We start from the raw sequence: 12,942 nt of genomic DNA on the forward strand, positions 1-12,942 counted from the left end.
TGCCGAGCGTCTGGCGTCGAGGCTACGCCTCACGGCGGCCCTGCGCGCCGTGGTGCGAACCCCGTTTTGTTTCCGTTGTTGCTACCTCCCTACGTGCGGAGCACAGTTCCGTTCAGTAGCATCCTCAATCTCATAGATTTTGTATCGAAGGAGGGTACTTTTATCGCAAGTCGCTACAAATTGAACATTCAGGTGAGTACGAGTGGTCAGATGTCCGTTTCATCCGATAATTTCCATAGCTCTGGTCTCTCGGGGGGAAAAAAAACTGTGCGAGCTGTAAAACGGATTGTCGTTACTCTGTGTAACGTGATGTGATCCGGGACGAGCTACCCCCGCGTGGAGTACGCTCTCTTCTACCAGATTTCATTCCCGCTCGATGAAATACGAGGCGCGATTCGCTTCAACGCGGCGACGCGCGTTTCGCGACAAAAAGAAGGCACACGAACGCGAATCTTTGTTTATGCGCGTCCACGTTAAAATGCGAATCACTCCGCGGCCATTATTACTGAATTCGGAGTATCACTCGCGGCGCAATAAACCGATGGCGCCTTCCATATCGATCGTACCGATTCAACGAGCCCTGGATACGAGCGTGAACAGCGGTGGTGTTTCGAGATCGGCGTAAATTTCTAGAACTTTCGACGCGGCGTCCTATGGCGCGTGCACGCCGGGCTGACGCAACGAGAATATTATTTCTGCCTTTTTTTCCCCCCTCGAGTCTTGCGCAAACGGAAAGTAATTTTATGCGTCCTCTCGATCGTTTCACAGCGTGAAACGGTGATTACCGTGCGATGCGTATCTTCCGGGAAATTTCCGTACTTTTATATCGGTGAAGCGTGCTAGCACCTTGTTGCATTAAAAAAAAACGTTGAGAATACTTAATAACACTTGTTACATATGCGTTGATGAGGCAGTAGCATACAATATATGTATATATTCGAATAGTGAAAATTGATTCGATAAAATCAATCGGATATTAAATTCAATTTGGGTTATTATATTCCTTGAAAGAATAATTATAGAAACACCGTTATGTTTTATTTACAAACAATTAAACTTTATTTTTGACCGTCTCTCGGTTAGAATTTTGGAAAATAACGATTATCTTATGTTGTCATGTGATTAAACGGCAGGTTCTACAGGTAGCCTGTTATGTAAGGTGTTTTTATATTTTCCTTTAAGAATGAGCACTCGAGTATTCGTTGGTGGATTAACGTACCGGGTGAGAGAGCGCGACCTTGAGAAGTTCTTCCGGAAATATGGTAGAATCAAGGAGGTCGCTATGAAGAATGGATTTGCCTTTGTGGTAAGTCTAATGTGGTTCAATTGTTTTTTTTACAGTATGGTAGGGACAAGAGTCTATGTCGGTGGGCTTCCATACGGCACCAGGGAAAGAGACCTTGAGAGATTTTTCAGAGGCTACGGTCGGTTCCGTGATGTCCTCATCAAGAATGGTTATGGCTTTGTTGTAAGTATTTGTACCCAGCTGTAAATATCATGAATAACACTTTACATCGCTCAATTTGGTCCTGTAATATTCATTCGTTCATTTGCCTACAATTACTGCAAAAAAATTCATCTTTTCGAAATTGATGTTTTTGGAATTAACAAATTGTGATATTTCTTAGTTTTACAATTGTTTTATAAAAATGCATAAGTATTCAGAAATGTTTCTTTATGAATTTACTGAATCATGTTGCATACACTTTGTGTTGAAGATTGCCATTGTATCTCTCTCGATCGCTTTCCCTTATTTTGAAAAGAAAACTATGTTTGATATTTTGAATTATTGATATAACAATACTTCTGAATAAAAAGATGACAAAATTTGTTTCCAAAGAATATGGTTATTCGTTTTTTTAATTATTATTTGGACCAAAGTGGGTAAGCTGCAGAGTGTTACATTACAAATATACAACTCGATAACCTGAGTTGACCTGACCTGAGCCCTGAGCACACTGGTACTGTGGCAGTTTAGTGGAGCTGTGTGCTGCTTATCACCGATTATTCTGCAAAAGCTTTGTAAGTTATGTATAATCAGGGAAACTAAACCGCATCTACAATGGGCTTATGTATACTACCAGATAGTTATTTATATCAATAATTTGAAATTTTGTAAGCACTTGCAATAATCCAGACTATGCACTCTATATAGTTTTATATTTATTAATAATATTATTTAATAATGTATGATTTATATTTATTAAGTAAAAAATGATATATCCTATTCTAAAACTTTTGCAGGAAGAAATTGAAAAAATTGTACATATATAAAAATTTTAGATAATTATGAATAAATTAAAGTCTTAGCTATTAACATTATGGATATTTAAACATTCTGTCACATTATCTGTAACAGATGATTGATTTTTATATTCATTATGTATATTACAATTCGTGAATAATACAATGTTATAAATAACTTTGCATTATTTATAAAAGCTTTTATAATTAATACATAGATTGCATATAAATACATCAGAAATATGTGAAACAAGCAATATTATCACATGCAAGCGACGTTGAGTAAAATAAAAAAAATGTGTGTTATTTTTAAATAATAACGAAAAAATTCTCTTTTTTTTTTTTAGGAATTCGACGACTATAGAGATGCTGACGACGCTGTGTACGAATTAAACGGAAAAGAACTTTTAGGCGAAAGGTAATGCTATTCTACTTTATATAGTGTATGAAACATACATGTACTAGGCGATATTAGGCGGAATGGTATAGGTAGCATGTTTGCATGACTAAATAGTTTCTATAACAATCCATTTAGTATGTGGATTGTTATTGTGATTACGTTAATGTTTGAACTTTATCATAATTATAATATTATTGGTACTAGGGGCTCACTGTTTAAACACTAAGCAAATTTTAATTCATTACGCTAACACACTAAGGATGAGTTAAATTTGGGATTAGCGAAATTAACTAATATCACGTAACACAGATATGTAGTTCCTTCCTACAAATCTTTATAATTTATGTAAATATCAAATAATACATCTATCTTGTTAACGATAGCAATCTTAAGAATACATCTTGTAATTTCATGTGTATATAAATAAATTATAATAATTTAACTTACATGATTATCTTTGATTAAAATTGATAAAAATTATTTTTTATTATAATTATAATTAAAAATATAATTAAATAATTAAAAATTATAATTAATATTAAAAAAAAGATAGTACACATTGCAATATAACTAATTTGTAATAATTTATCTTTAGAGTAGTAGTGATGATGCGATATATTTATTATATCCAATTGTAAATATCTTCTGATTTACATGATAAATAGTTTTTTTTGCTAATTGATTAAATATTAAATAATGTAATTTAAAATTACTTGATCTTAAATGGCTCAAATTTACTTATGATTAGTGTCTAAGATTAGGTTTACACGATCACTCTTAATCGGGTTTAATAACATTCATAGTTAGAAACTGGCCAGTCACAGTTATTTCATTCTTCATAGCAGAAATAGCTATGATTGGCTAATTTTATAACTATAAATGTTATTAAATCTGATTAAAAGTGTAACGTGTAAACGTAGTCTTAAGTTATTTAGGGAATTTAATCTTTTAGGATCTCTCTTTAAGCATTCACACAAAAATAATAAATATTGTTTTACTTGCGAGTTATTTATTACTTATATAATTCAACTTAATATTTTCTTCTTGTCTGACAAGAAATAGAATCTTGTTATCTCAAGTAAACAGTTTGTTATCAACTTGATCTTATTACATATCACTTGAGATTAGATTGATATGTGAGAAGCAATAGCATTCGAATGAGAAAATGAAATCTCTTCAGCATATGTAAAGTAACATTCTCTGGAAAAAATTCTTTTCTATATGCTTATTCTTTCTTTCTTTTGGGAATTTATGTAAGTGTCAATAATATTAGTAGCTTTTACATGTAATAATAGTAGTTTTCAATACATAATAAACATTGTAATAGCTGATAAAGTGTGGTCGAATGCGGTGGCAATATTCTTAACGCTCTAATCGCATTGCATTTCAACCTGTACCAGTAATATTATTCGCTGTTGCTTCTATTTAATTAAAGACAAATGTACAGTGCACAATTGTATCTGTTCGCATTTAACGGATGTTCCGTTAATACCTTTAATTTTGCATCTATAGTAAACGGCGTCTGTCCTCCAAATTAACGATTGGACATTAGCGAGATAAAATGCGTCTTAAATGACTTACCGCCATTTTGAACTACTTCCATCAATTCCCCGAGTAAAAAAAAAGTCTTTGCAATAATATATCTTCGTCTACAGAAATGTTATATTGCTTCTTTTTTGCCGAAAAATTTGGCACATACGCTTTTTCATAAATTCATCGTGTGATCCTGTATAATGCACCAACATCATACTTTAAGGAAAAAAAAATAGAAAATTTTGTATATTATATAAGGATCACGGATATAGTTATGAAAAAGCTGATGGATGTGGTATAAGAAAATTAATTCAATAAGTAGCATCGTATAAAGAAAGCAGTTTTTAGACTATATAAGAAACGAGAATGAGTCATGAAAGAGAGAGTGAGAGCGAGAGAGAGAGAGAGAAAGATAGGGGGAAAGAAAAAGAGAGAGGGGACAGCGCCTCAGATGAAACCGGACGATAGAGATACTGAGAAAGAGAGAGACGGATATTTGATCAGATTTCGCGGAGAAAGGAGACTGAGGAATGGAAAGAAAAGGAAAAAAAGAAGGAAGGAAGGAAGGATGAACTTGACGCAGCTTAGAGAGTAAGAATTAGTCGTGGACTTAGGCGGGGTTTTGTTGGGTGTGTTTCAGAGTGGCGGTGGAGATAGCACGGGGTGTTTCAGGGAGGCGAGGCGACCGTGGCTACGGACGCTCACGCTCCTGGAGAGACAAGTAAGCATATCCAATGTGTCTTGTTACAGAATTACTGTAGAGAGGGCCCGGGGGACACCTAGGGGTAGTGACCAGTGGCGCTATGGTGACTCCCGTGGTGGTTATGGGGACTCGAGGCGATCTGCGTAAGACACGCTATCCTTTTTTTTATTTTATCAGAGCGATCATTATCCCCTTTTCCCCTGCAGGCAGTCGGCTCGGGATGTGCGAAATCCAAGCGATTTATATATCAATTTACTTCCCATTTATTCAGATACTTTTCTCTTATATATGGATTTTTTGTTTCTTTTTTTTTCCCTCCCATTTGTTATTACTTTTTTTTTTCTTATATTTTTATCTGTCGAGTTTTTTTTATATCGCGTAATCGATTTCGCACATCGTCCGCACAGGGAAGAACGTAACCTTGGATATTGATAAGCTCTAGTATAGAAAGGGCGTAAAGACGAGTGATAAACCACGCGTTTGCAAATTTCTCTTGCCTTTGCGCATACGAAAGTACGTTTAATTAAAATTCGAAGTTTTTCATCTTCTGAATTGGTTGTCTTGGATTTGACTGCTCTCCTGAGTATGTCGAATTGTCGAAAGTTTTGCCGCGATTAAAAAAGTGATAGCAATATAACGCCTAGCGATACCCTCCCAGACATTATGTTTATTGCTGGTAGTTGAACGAAATGAATCAATATAATTGGCGACTAATAGATGTGTGGTATTATGTTTGTTACAGCCGAGACGATATGCGGCACGACAGGTACGCTATTGCTGCATTTTGAATAGATTTGATTCGATTGGAACAGGTGATTGATTGTGTGCCTGAGCAATGAGTGCAGATCTGTAGTTATTTGCTGAAGGTTTAACCGACGATCCGTTATTTCTGTTCACATGACATCCCTTTTTGCAGAGATAGTGTGAACAGAAACACGAGGACTGCATCTAGCTACAAGCAATCATTGCCCAGGTACATACATCCAATGTTACGCTCTAACGATTACACCTTAACTTACACAAACTTATTGTTGTAAATATCTTGAATTATATCATTATTACGTTTTATATCATATTTTCATTCGCTACATTAACATAAAGTCAGGTCCAAGACAAACCTGCTTGCTTTAAAAACATACATTTAGATAATAGCTGGTTTTTCCCATTGTAGATACGGCCCACCGACACGCACCGAATATCGCTTGACTGTGGAAAATTTATCAAGTCGTGTCAGCTGGCAGGTAAGTGACACATACCTTGTTTTCCTTTTTCTTATATTTTTATCGCTAATTACCTTCGTTGGTTTGATTACTATTCGCGTTTCCAGAGAAAACATTGCACTGCTTTATATGGGTTTTTCAAATTTACATATATCTCTCCGGATCTCTAAGTTTTATCGAGTTTTTTCACAGTCTGTTTCTACCAAAATTCCACGCGTGTCGATACATAGCATTTCTTTTGTTCTTCAATTGTCTTCCGTCTCATTTTACGTTTATTTGCTCTGAATAGAAAGCCCTATTTTGGAATTTAAAAAGATGTAAGATTTTGATCAAGTAAGTCTATGGCAAAAATTGAAATCAAATTTGTATAAACACATGTGCAAAAGACATTTTCCATGAAAAAAAAAAAAAAGAAAAATTAGAGAAACGAAGAGAATAAAAATCCATATGGACGACAGAAATATCAGATACGTACGCGAGATGCAAGAAATGCATTAGGGATTACCATATTTGATACAAGGGCAGGTTTGCACGAGGAACTCGAAGTCACAACATGGCCCGTGATGAATGCAGCCAGATACTATTGGACAAAGATATTCAGCGGACGCCGTGGACACGAAGAGCTCTAAAGCGGAAGAAACGAAGCAACGGATGGAGACGATAGACCGAGACAGAGCGATACAGATAAATGCAAACGATATGTGGGAATACCAGGACGCAAATGGATGCTTTTAAAACCAAAAGGCCATAAAAAGTTATACAAAAAGTTGTATGACAAATTGAAATGAAGACTGCACGTAAACCAAGTCTTACTTGATCAATTTACATTGTGTATATTTGTATATTACATACATAATCTATGAAAGTAGATATATATTTTTTCTATAACTATCGTTGCACTTTTCCGATGATTGGTTATTTACCAAAAAATATTCTCTCGATTGAGTCTTGATTGTTCGACGTTACTTTTTCAATTTATTATTTCATTTACGTTCGGCCAACAGTTTGAGAAAAAACAAAATAAAATTGATGTTCTTTCCGAAGAGTCATATCCTCTTCGCCGAGGAGGGGCGACCGGTAGGGCCAATAGACTGATGTGCGATGATAGAGATGACGATGCACGCGATGGGCCCGCCTTGAGGTCAAGTGGCACCAGGTTGGTTTCTGAGGTGTCCCGGGTGACAGAGAGAGCCGCGTGGCACTGGGATGTACACCTACCACCACCTATCTACCATCATACTACTACTCGCGCGCAGTAATACGTGGTGAATCCCGGTGAAATCCCAGTGATAGGGCTATTGTGCATACTTCAATCCTCTTCATCGTGATCACTGGGGGAAAAAAAAAGAAAGAGAGATCCAACCGCCGCAATCTACTTTATCCGTCTGGGAAACAAACATTTATTTACGTAAACAACCTCCACCATCAATATGTATCACCACTCTTCCTATTACTATAAACCGACATGGTCATAATTCAGTACCTTCACCATCGACCATCATTACAACCACCATCACATCTACCACTTCACTGTGACTGTCATTGCTACTGGTACGCCATGCAACCTAGCCATCTAGTAAGTCAGGCAACGGCCACACCCATGAGGGCATACACAGGCCGAAATCCGAACCATCCGCGACTACGCCACACAGATCCGTTCGACCCGACCGAGCGCCGTGTGTCTGGCCTTTCTCTCTGTCCGTAAGCAAGGTGGTGCCTGGGCCCAAGGTAAATGCGTCACCTTAACCGAGTGTACTCTTAGATATACACATATATATCTATTATAATTACACACTCTTGAACGTGGTTTTGTTCACATATGTATACTATATATATATGTAATTATAATATACCTATCTATACACCTCATTATTTAATATTACTGTGCACTATAGCTCAGCGTACATCGAACTATTGAAGTTTTACGAAGTTCGGAGCTGTGCACGTGCAACTAAATGCGAAACCGCAGATAGGGAACCATTAGTGATATATTTACGTGCTCGAAATTAGGGAAATCTACTTGTGAAATAGAAATCTTGTTACTTACTAAATCAATCTTGTGTTTAAATATTATAACGTCCGGGTTTTCTTTATTTATAATGAATGTTTTTCAATCGTGTTTCATAAAAATTTTCTGAATGACCAACTTTTCTTTATGCAAAACAATTTTGCATCATTACATTATATTTTAAATGTAGCAAGCGAGGAATGATATTTCAGAGGAAATTTGCTCAGCGTTGGAAATGTATCAATAGCATGCGTAAACATTCTATTTTTCCTTTTTTTTTCTTTTATTACATGGAAACATTTGCGCTTGGACTTTGAGAGCATCAACACACATCAGCACAAATCTCAGGCCGCCGCCATGTGGTATCCCACAGATACGGAGATGTCTGCGCTATCTCGTACTCGCCATGTAAAACGAGGGACACATAGCTACACCTATTGACTACCTAGTATCTTCACAACACTAAAGCCGTACCTGGTTCCCACACACAGAGACAGAGAGAGAGAGAGAGAGAGAGAGAGAAAAGTATATATATATGTATATATAAGCAAATCTCCCAGCGACGAACGCAAATGGACCACGACAATATCTACCTCCACTCGCTATTCTTTACGAGGAATGACTGTGAAGCATTGCACTAGATGATGTGTGGAAGAGACAACAAAAAAGAAAGAGAAGAAAGGATAATGTGGAAGACATCAGCTCATAATCATACAGAGTAATCTTGCAACATTAAAAAAAAATCCACGAAAGCATTACGGGAGAAGAATTATCGATGAGCCATATTTTTAAATATTTTTAGCCAAAAAAATAATAAAATTTTCATCCTTATTTCCTTATGTCCAAACTTTTTTTTTTTCTTATTTTATTGCAATACAAAATGTATTCACATAGCCTTTGAAACTTTTGCTTAACTTTTGCTTAATTATGTATATTATGTATATTCAAACTTTTTATTGACGCTTTATAGCGATTTTTTGCTATATGTATGTAATTCTTTCTAAAGAATTATATATTACTCATAACAGTACATTAAATATATTGGTTACAGTTATACTGATTTTTTTATGACACGTTACAAACATATTTAAAAAGTATTACATTTATTACTTTTGTAATTATATTGTGAGCTGTCCTGCAGAAATGAAAATATACTCTTAAAAAGTCAGTATCAATTCATACAAGTATTGATTTGTTATGAATTTTATTACATAAAAAAAAATATCATTATGCAGGGCGGAGTTATGTATATGTATAAATTAAATCATAATCACAATTATTTAGAAGATTGAGTTGCATAAAAAGAAAGGTTGTGTCAATAAGTAGTATACTAAATTCGAACACATAATTTATAATTTTACCCTCAACACTGAAGACGCGAGCAAATGTAGACACCATGCTATGCTTGTCTCTTTCTCTAGTCGAGTAGACCCAGGTTACCTCTGTCAAGGAAAGAAATCGAAATAGCATATAACGTATGAGTGCACAGGATATATTTTAACCTGCGCGATACATCAGACTAGGAACACAGTATAGTAGACTCCAATTACTAATTCTAAATCTATTCGCATACTTATGCATGTCAGCATAGAAAAACATGTTAATTTTGGTTCTTGTGTGATGTTCAGGATTTGAAGGATTACATGAGACAAGCTGGAGAAGTGACATATGCTGATGCTCATAAGCAACGTAGAAACGAAGGGTAAGTGACTTCGTTATGGGGACAAGTAAAATTAATATATTCTATTTTAATAACAAAAAGAAACAGTAGGAAAGATTGCAACAAGATTATTCATAGAAAATCTGCATTGTTCTCGTGTTATGTTGATCTAACGATCCAAATGATTTATAATTTTGCAGAGTTGTCGAATTCGCGACATATTCCGACTTGAAGAATGCTATCGATAAATTAGACGACACAGAATTGAATGGCCGCAGGATCAGGCTCATAGAAGATAAGAGACGTGGACGTCGTTCAAGATCCTCTAGCTCGCGATCGCGGTCCCGATCTCGATCTCGATCACGTCGTCGGTCGCGCTCCCGTTCAAGGTATAATCGTCGTTCTCGATCCCGATCAAGGTACTGTCGGGGCGACATTACGTCACCTGTTATGATTTCTTTCATGTGGTTTTGTCTTTATTTATAGTTACCATCTTGTAATCTACTTATACAAACCGATCTATTAATTTTGTCCAAATTTATTATCATTTTTAAAAATTAATTTTCCCCCTATTACGTTTTTTTCTTTATGTTTTTGAGTTAAACAAAGTAAATTGTCACAGTTTAATTTTTTATAAACTTACAAATTTATTTCTGATTTAAGTTCGTTCCTTTATTTGATTATGAGATCAAAATTTTATTTTTCGCAAAAATATTTGCAAGAATTATCGCATAATGAAACGGTTTGCGATAATATCGGAATTCATTTTAAAACATTAGGTACGCTTTATATTGTTTTCTGTAATATAGAAGCCGTCGCAGTTCTCGTAGCCACAGCCGTCGTAGCACCCGTTCCAAGTCAAGAGCACACTCGAAGTCCAAGTCCAAGTCTAAATCCAAATCCCCCGAGCGTAGTCGTTCACGCTCAAAATCCAAGTAAGTATCTTTGTTTTATCTATCTGTTTATTTATAACTATATATTTATTTATTTATTTATTTCACTTATTTTATTTTTTTCTTGCGCAGTTAGTCACAGTCAGTGTACACTCATTCCCATTTATTATTGGCATTGTTTTTGGGCTGGCTACGTGCCTTGAGCTCTCACGCTTAATCACGCTTTATACGCGTTCACCTATTCACCGTGCGCACGCGCGCGCGCGCGCGCGCTTGGAAAACGAAAACAGAAAAAAAAAAGAAAGCGAGTTTCTTTGTATTTTGTCAACTTTCTCTACTTTCGTATCCCTTTCATTTTGAACTATAATTTTGCAGATCAAGAGACCGCTCAAAGTCGAAATCTAAGTCAAAGTCCAAATCCAGATCTCGTTCTAGGTCCAAGGCTGAGAGGTCAAAGTCCAGGTCGCAGTCCAAATCCAAAGCCAAGTCTCCCTCAAAGTGAGTCCTCTCGCTGGCCTTTTCTTTAATCGATACATAATTGGCGCAAGAAAATAAAATTTCTCGAACGATGTAGCACAAATAGTGAACTCCTTGAACGGTCCTCCTTTCAGGGATAGGTCGAGCCGCGAACGTTCCAGAGGTGACAGATCCCGTTCCCGATCAGGAAGTAAACACAGCAAGAGCCGTAGTCGCTCTCGTTCGCCTATGAATGGTGACAAATCGCCGGAAAGCAGCAAACAGAAAGCCGACTAAGCAGAGATAAAAAAAATCAGCAACTACTATTAGTCCTTTCTTTTTTTTTCTTTTATGTTTTTCTCTTGATCATTTTTTATATTGAGTCGCATTAGAAAGATCAGTATATCTCGTATCTTTTTCAATTCATTAATCTTAATAATGAGGTTTTAAACCTATGTCAATGTAATTCGAACATTTTAAAGATACAATAGGAGTTTCTTTTAAAAGATCCCAATATTATTGTTGATTTCAGGTAATTTTTGATTTAATTTCTAAATCATAATTAGCCATGGTTTTCTGCCTTTCATTTTTTTTATTACTTAGATATCAGATTAGGTTTAGCGATACACATCATCCGACTTATACAATTCGCGTGTTTAGATAAGTATTGTTTATTCATACCTCTGAGAATACAAATTTTTTTATTGTATCACCGTATATGATACGAGTTTCCTTATAATGGCTTTTTGTATATATTCCTAATGATTACATTACAATAAGAAAGTACGTGATGTGTATTAAATTTAGTGATAAGAGGTGTCTCAACTGTCAATAAAAGTTCATGTCGATGCAAATTGATATTTCATATCCAAATTATTCCCAATTATTTCCGGTTGATTAAACCGTTCCTAGTTATTTATTTCAAATATGTCTACTGAATCAAATATTCCGGAATTGTGTATTAGTATATTTGTTTAGTACATAGAAGGAATTAAAAAAAGAATATTGCAATCAGCTATTATCATTTCGAAGAGTTTAATTCACAAAAAACGATCCTGATACAATTTCTTTTGATCTACTCCAAATTACGAAGATTATCGCATACTCGTTATTAACAAATGGGCAAATTTGAAAAAAAAGAAGCAAAGTTGTATCTGTTTTTATTGTTTCTGATTATTTCGAGTTCCCACGCAACTTCACGAACGAACATATGACATACAGATGTGCCTACACATGAGACTGATGACTCACTGACGTGTGTCAACCCCAGTATTTTCGTCTCCTTCCACCCCCTAACACGTTGGGAATAGATAGGCATCGCAAACCGAGTTGTCCAGCTCAAGAACGGGAGGGAGAGGGATATAAAAAGATCGTCGCCGAAAAAAAAAGCCGCGTCGTCGTTCAATGTCAAATTCGTGGCGCCGGCTGTGCGTCGTACGTGAATTCCCGGTCGTCGCCGAGGGTGAGTCAGTTATCCCTCCGCATGACGGTCAAGGAGACGATCGGAAGAAAGACGTAGAAAAGGGGAACGCGATTAATTGAAGCGATTGAGGAGGTAGGAGCTAAGCGACGATTGGTCCCCATCCGAGAGCGGTGGGGTCCCAGCCCAGGAACGATATGTGCACTCGCAAGACCCAGATGCTATATATGCTGAGCACATGTGTTGTGAAAGAAACAAACCAGATATTTGAAATATACATATTTCTGTAGTACGTATTAATATGATATGAACAGTTTCTTATGTCGTGTATAAATTGAAGAATTAATTGCAAATTAGGTTTACGAAGTAAAAAAACTATCGTTTATCTTATTTCAATTTTTATTT

The 12,942-nt window shown here is 36.0% G+C and overlaps 1 protein-coding gene across 1 annotated transcript; it reads left to right on the top strand.

Annotated features, from left to right (window-relative positions):
* Nucleotide 1: 1 nt before the first annotated feature.
* On the top strand, nucleotides 2-11,441 carry B52 (serine and arginine rich splicing factor B52). Its single transcript, XM_018546999.1, is given in 14 exon segments — nucleotides 2-192; nucleotides 1,183-1,306; nucleotides 1,342-1,365; nucleotides 1,367-1,468; nucleotides 2,592-2,662; nucleotides 4,928-5,023; nucleotides 5,623-5,646; nucleotides 5,797-5,853; nucleotides 6,052-6,121; nucleotides 9,737-9,810; nucleotides 9,969-10,132; nucleotides 10,578-10,703; nucleotides 11,037-11,159; nucleotides 11,273-11,441. Coding segments are annotated over 13 exon segments (1,152 nt in total). The 5' UTR covers nucleotides 2-192; nucleotide 1,183; the 3' UTR covers nucleotides 11,371-11,441.
* Nucleotides 11,442-12,942: the final 1,501 nt, after the last annotated feature.

Source organism: Cyphomyrmex costatus, unplaced genomic scaffold (genome assembly GCF_001594065.2).
Source record: "Cyphomyrmex costatus isolate MS0001 unplaced genomic scaffold, Ccosl1.0 scaffold60, whole genome shotgun sequence".
In the NCBI taxonomy this organism is placed as follows: domain Eukaryota; kingdom Metazoa; phylum Arthropoda; class Insecta; order Hymenoptera; family Formicidae; genus Cyphomyrmex; species Cyphomyrmex costatus.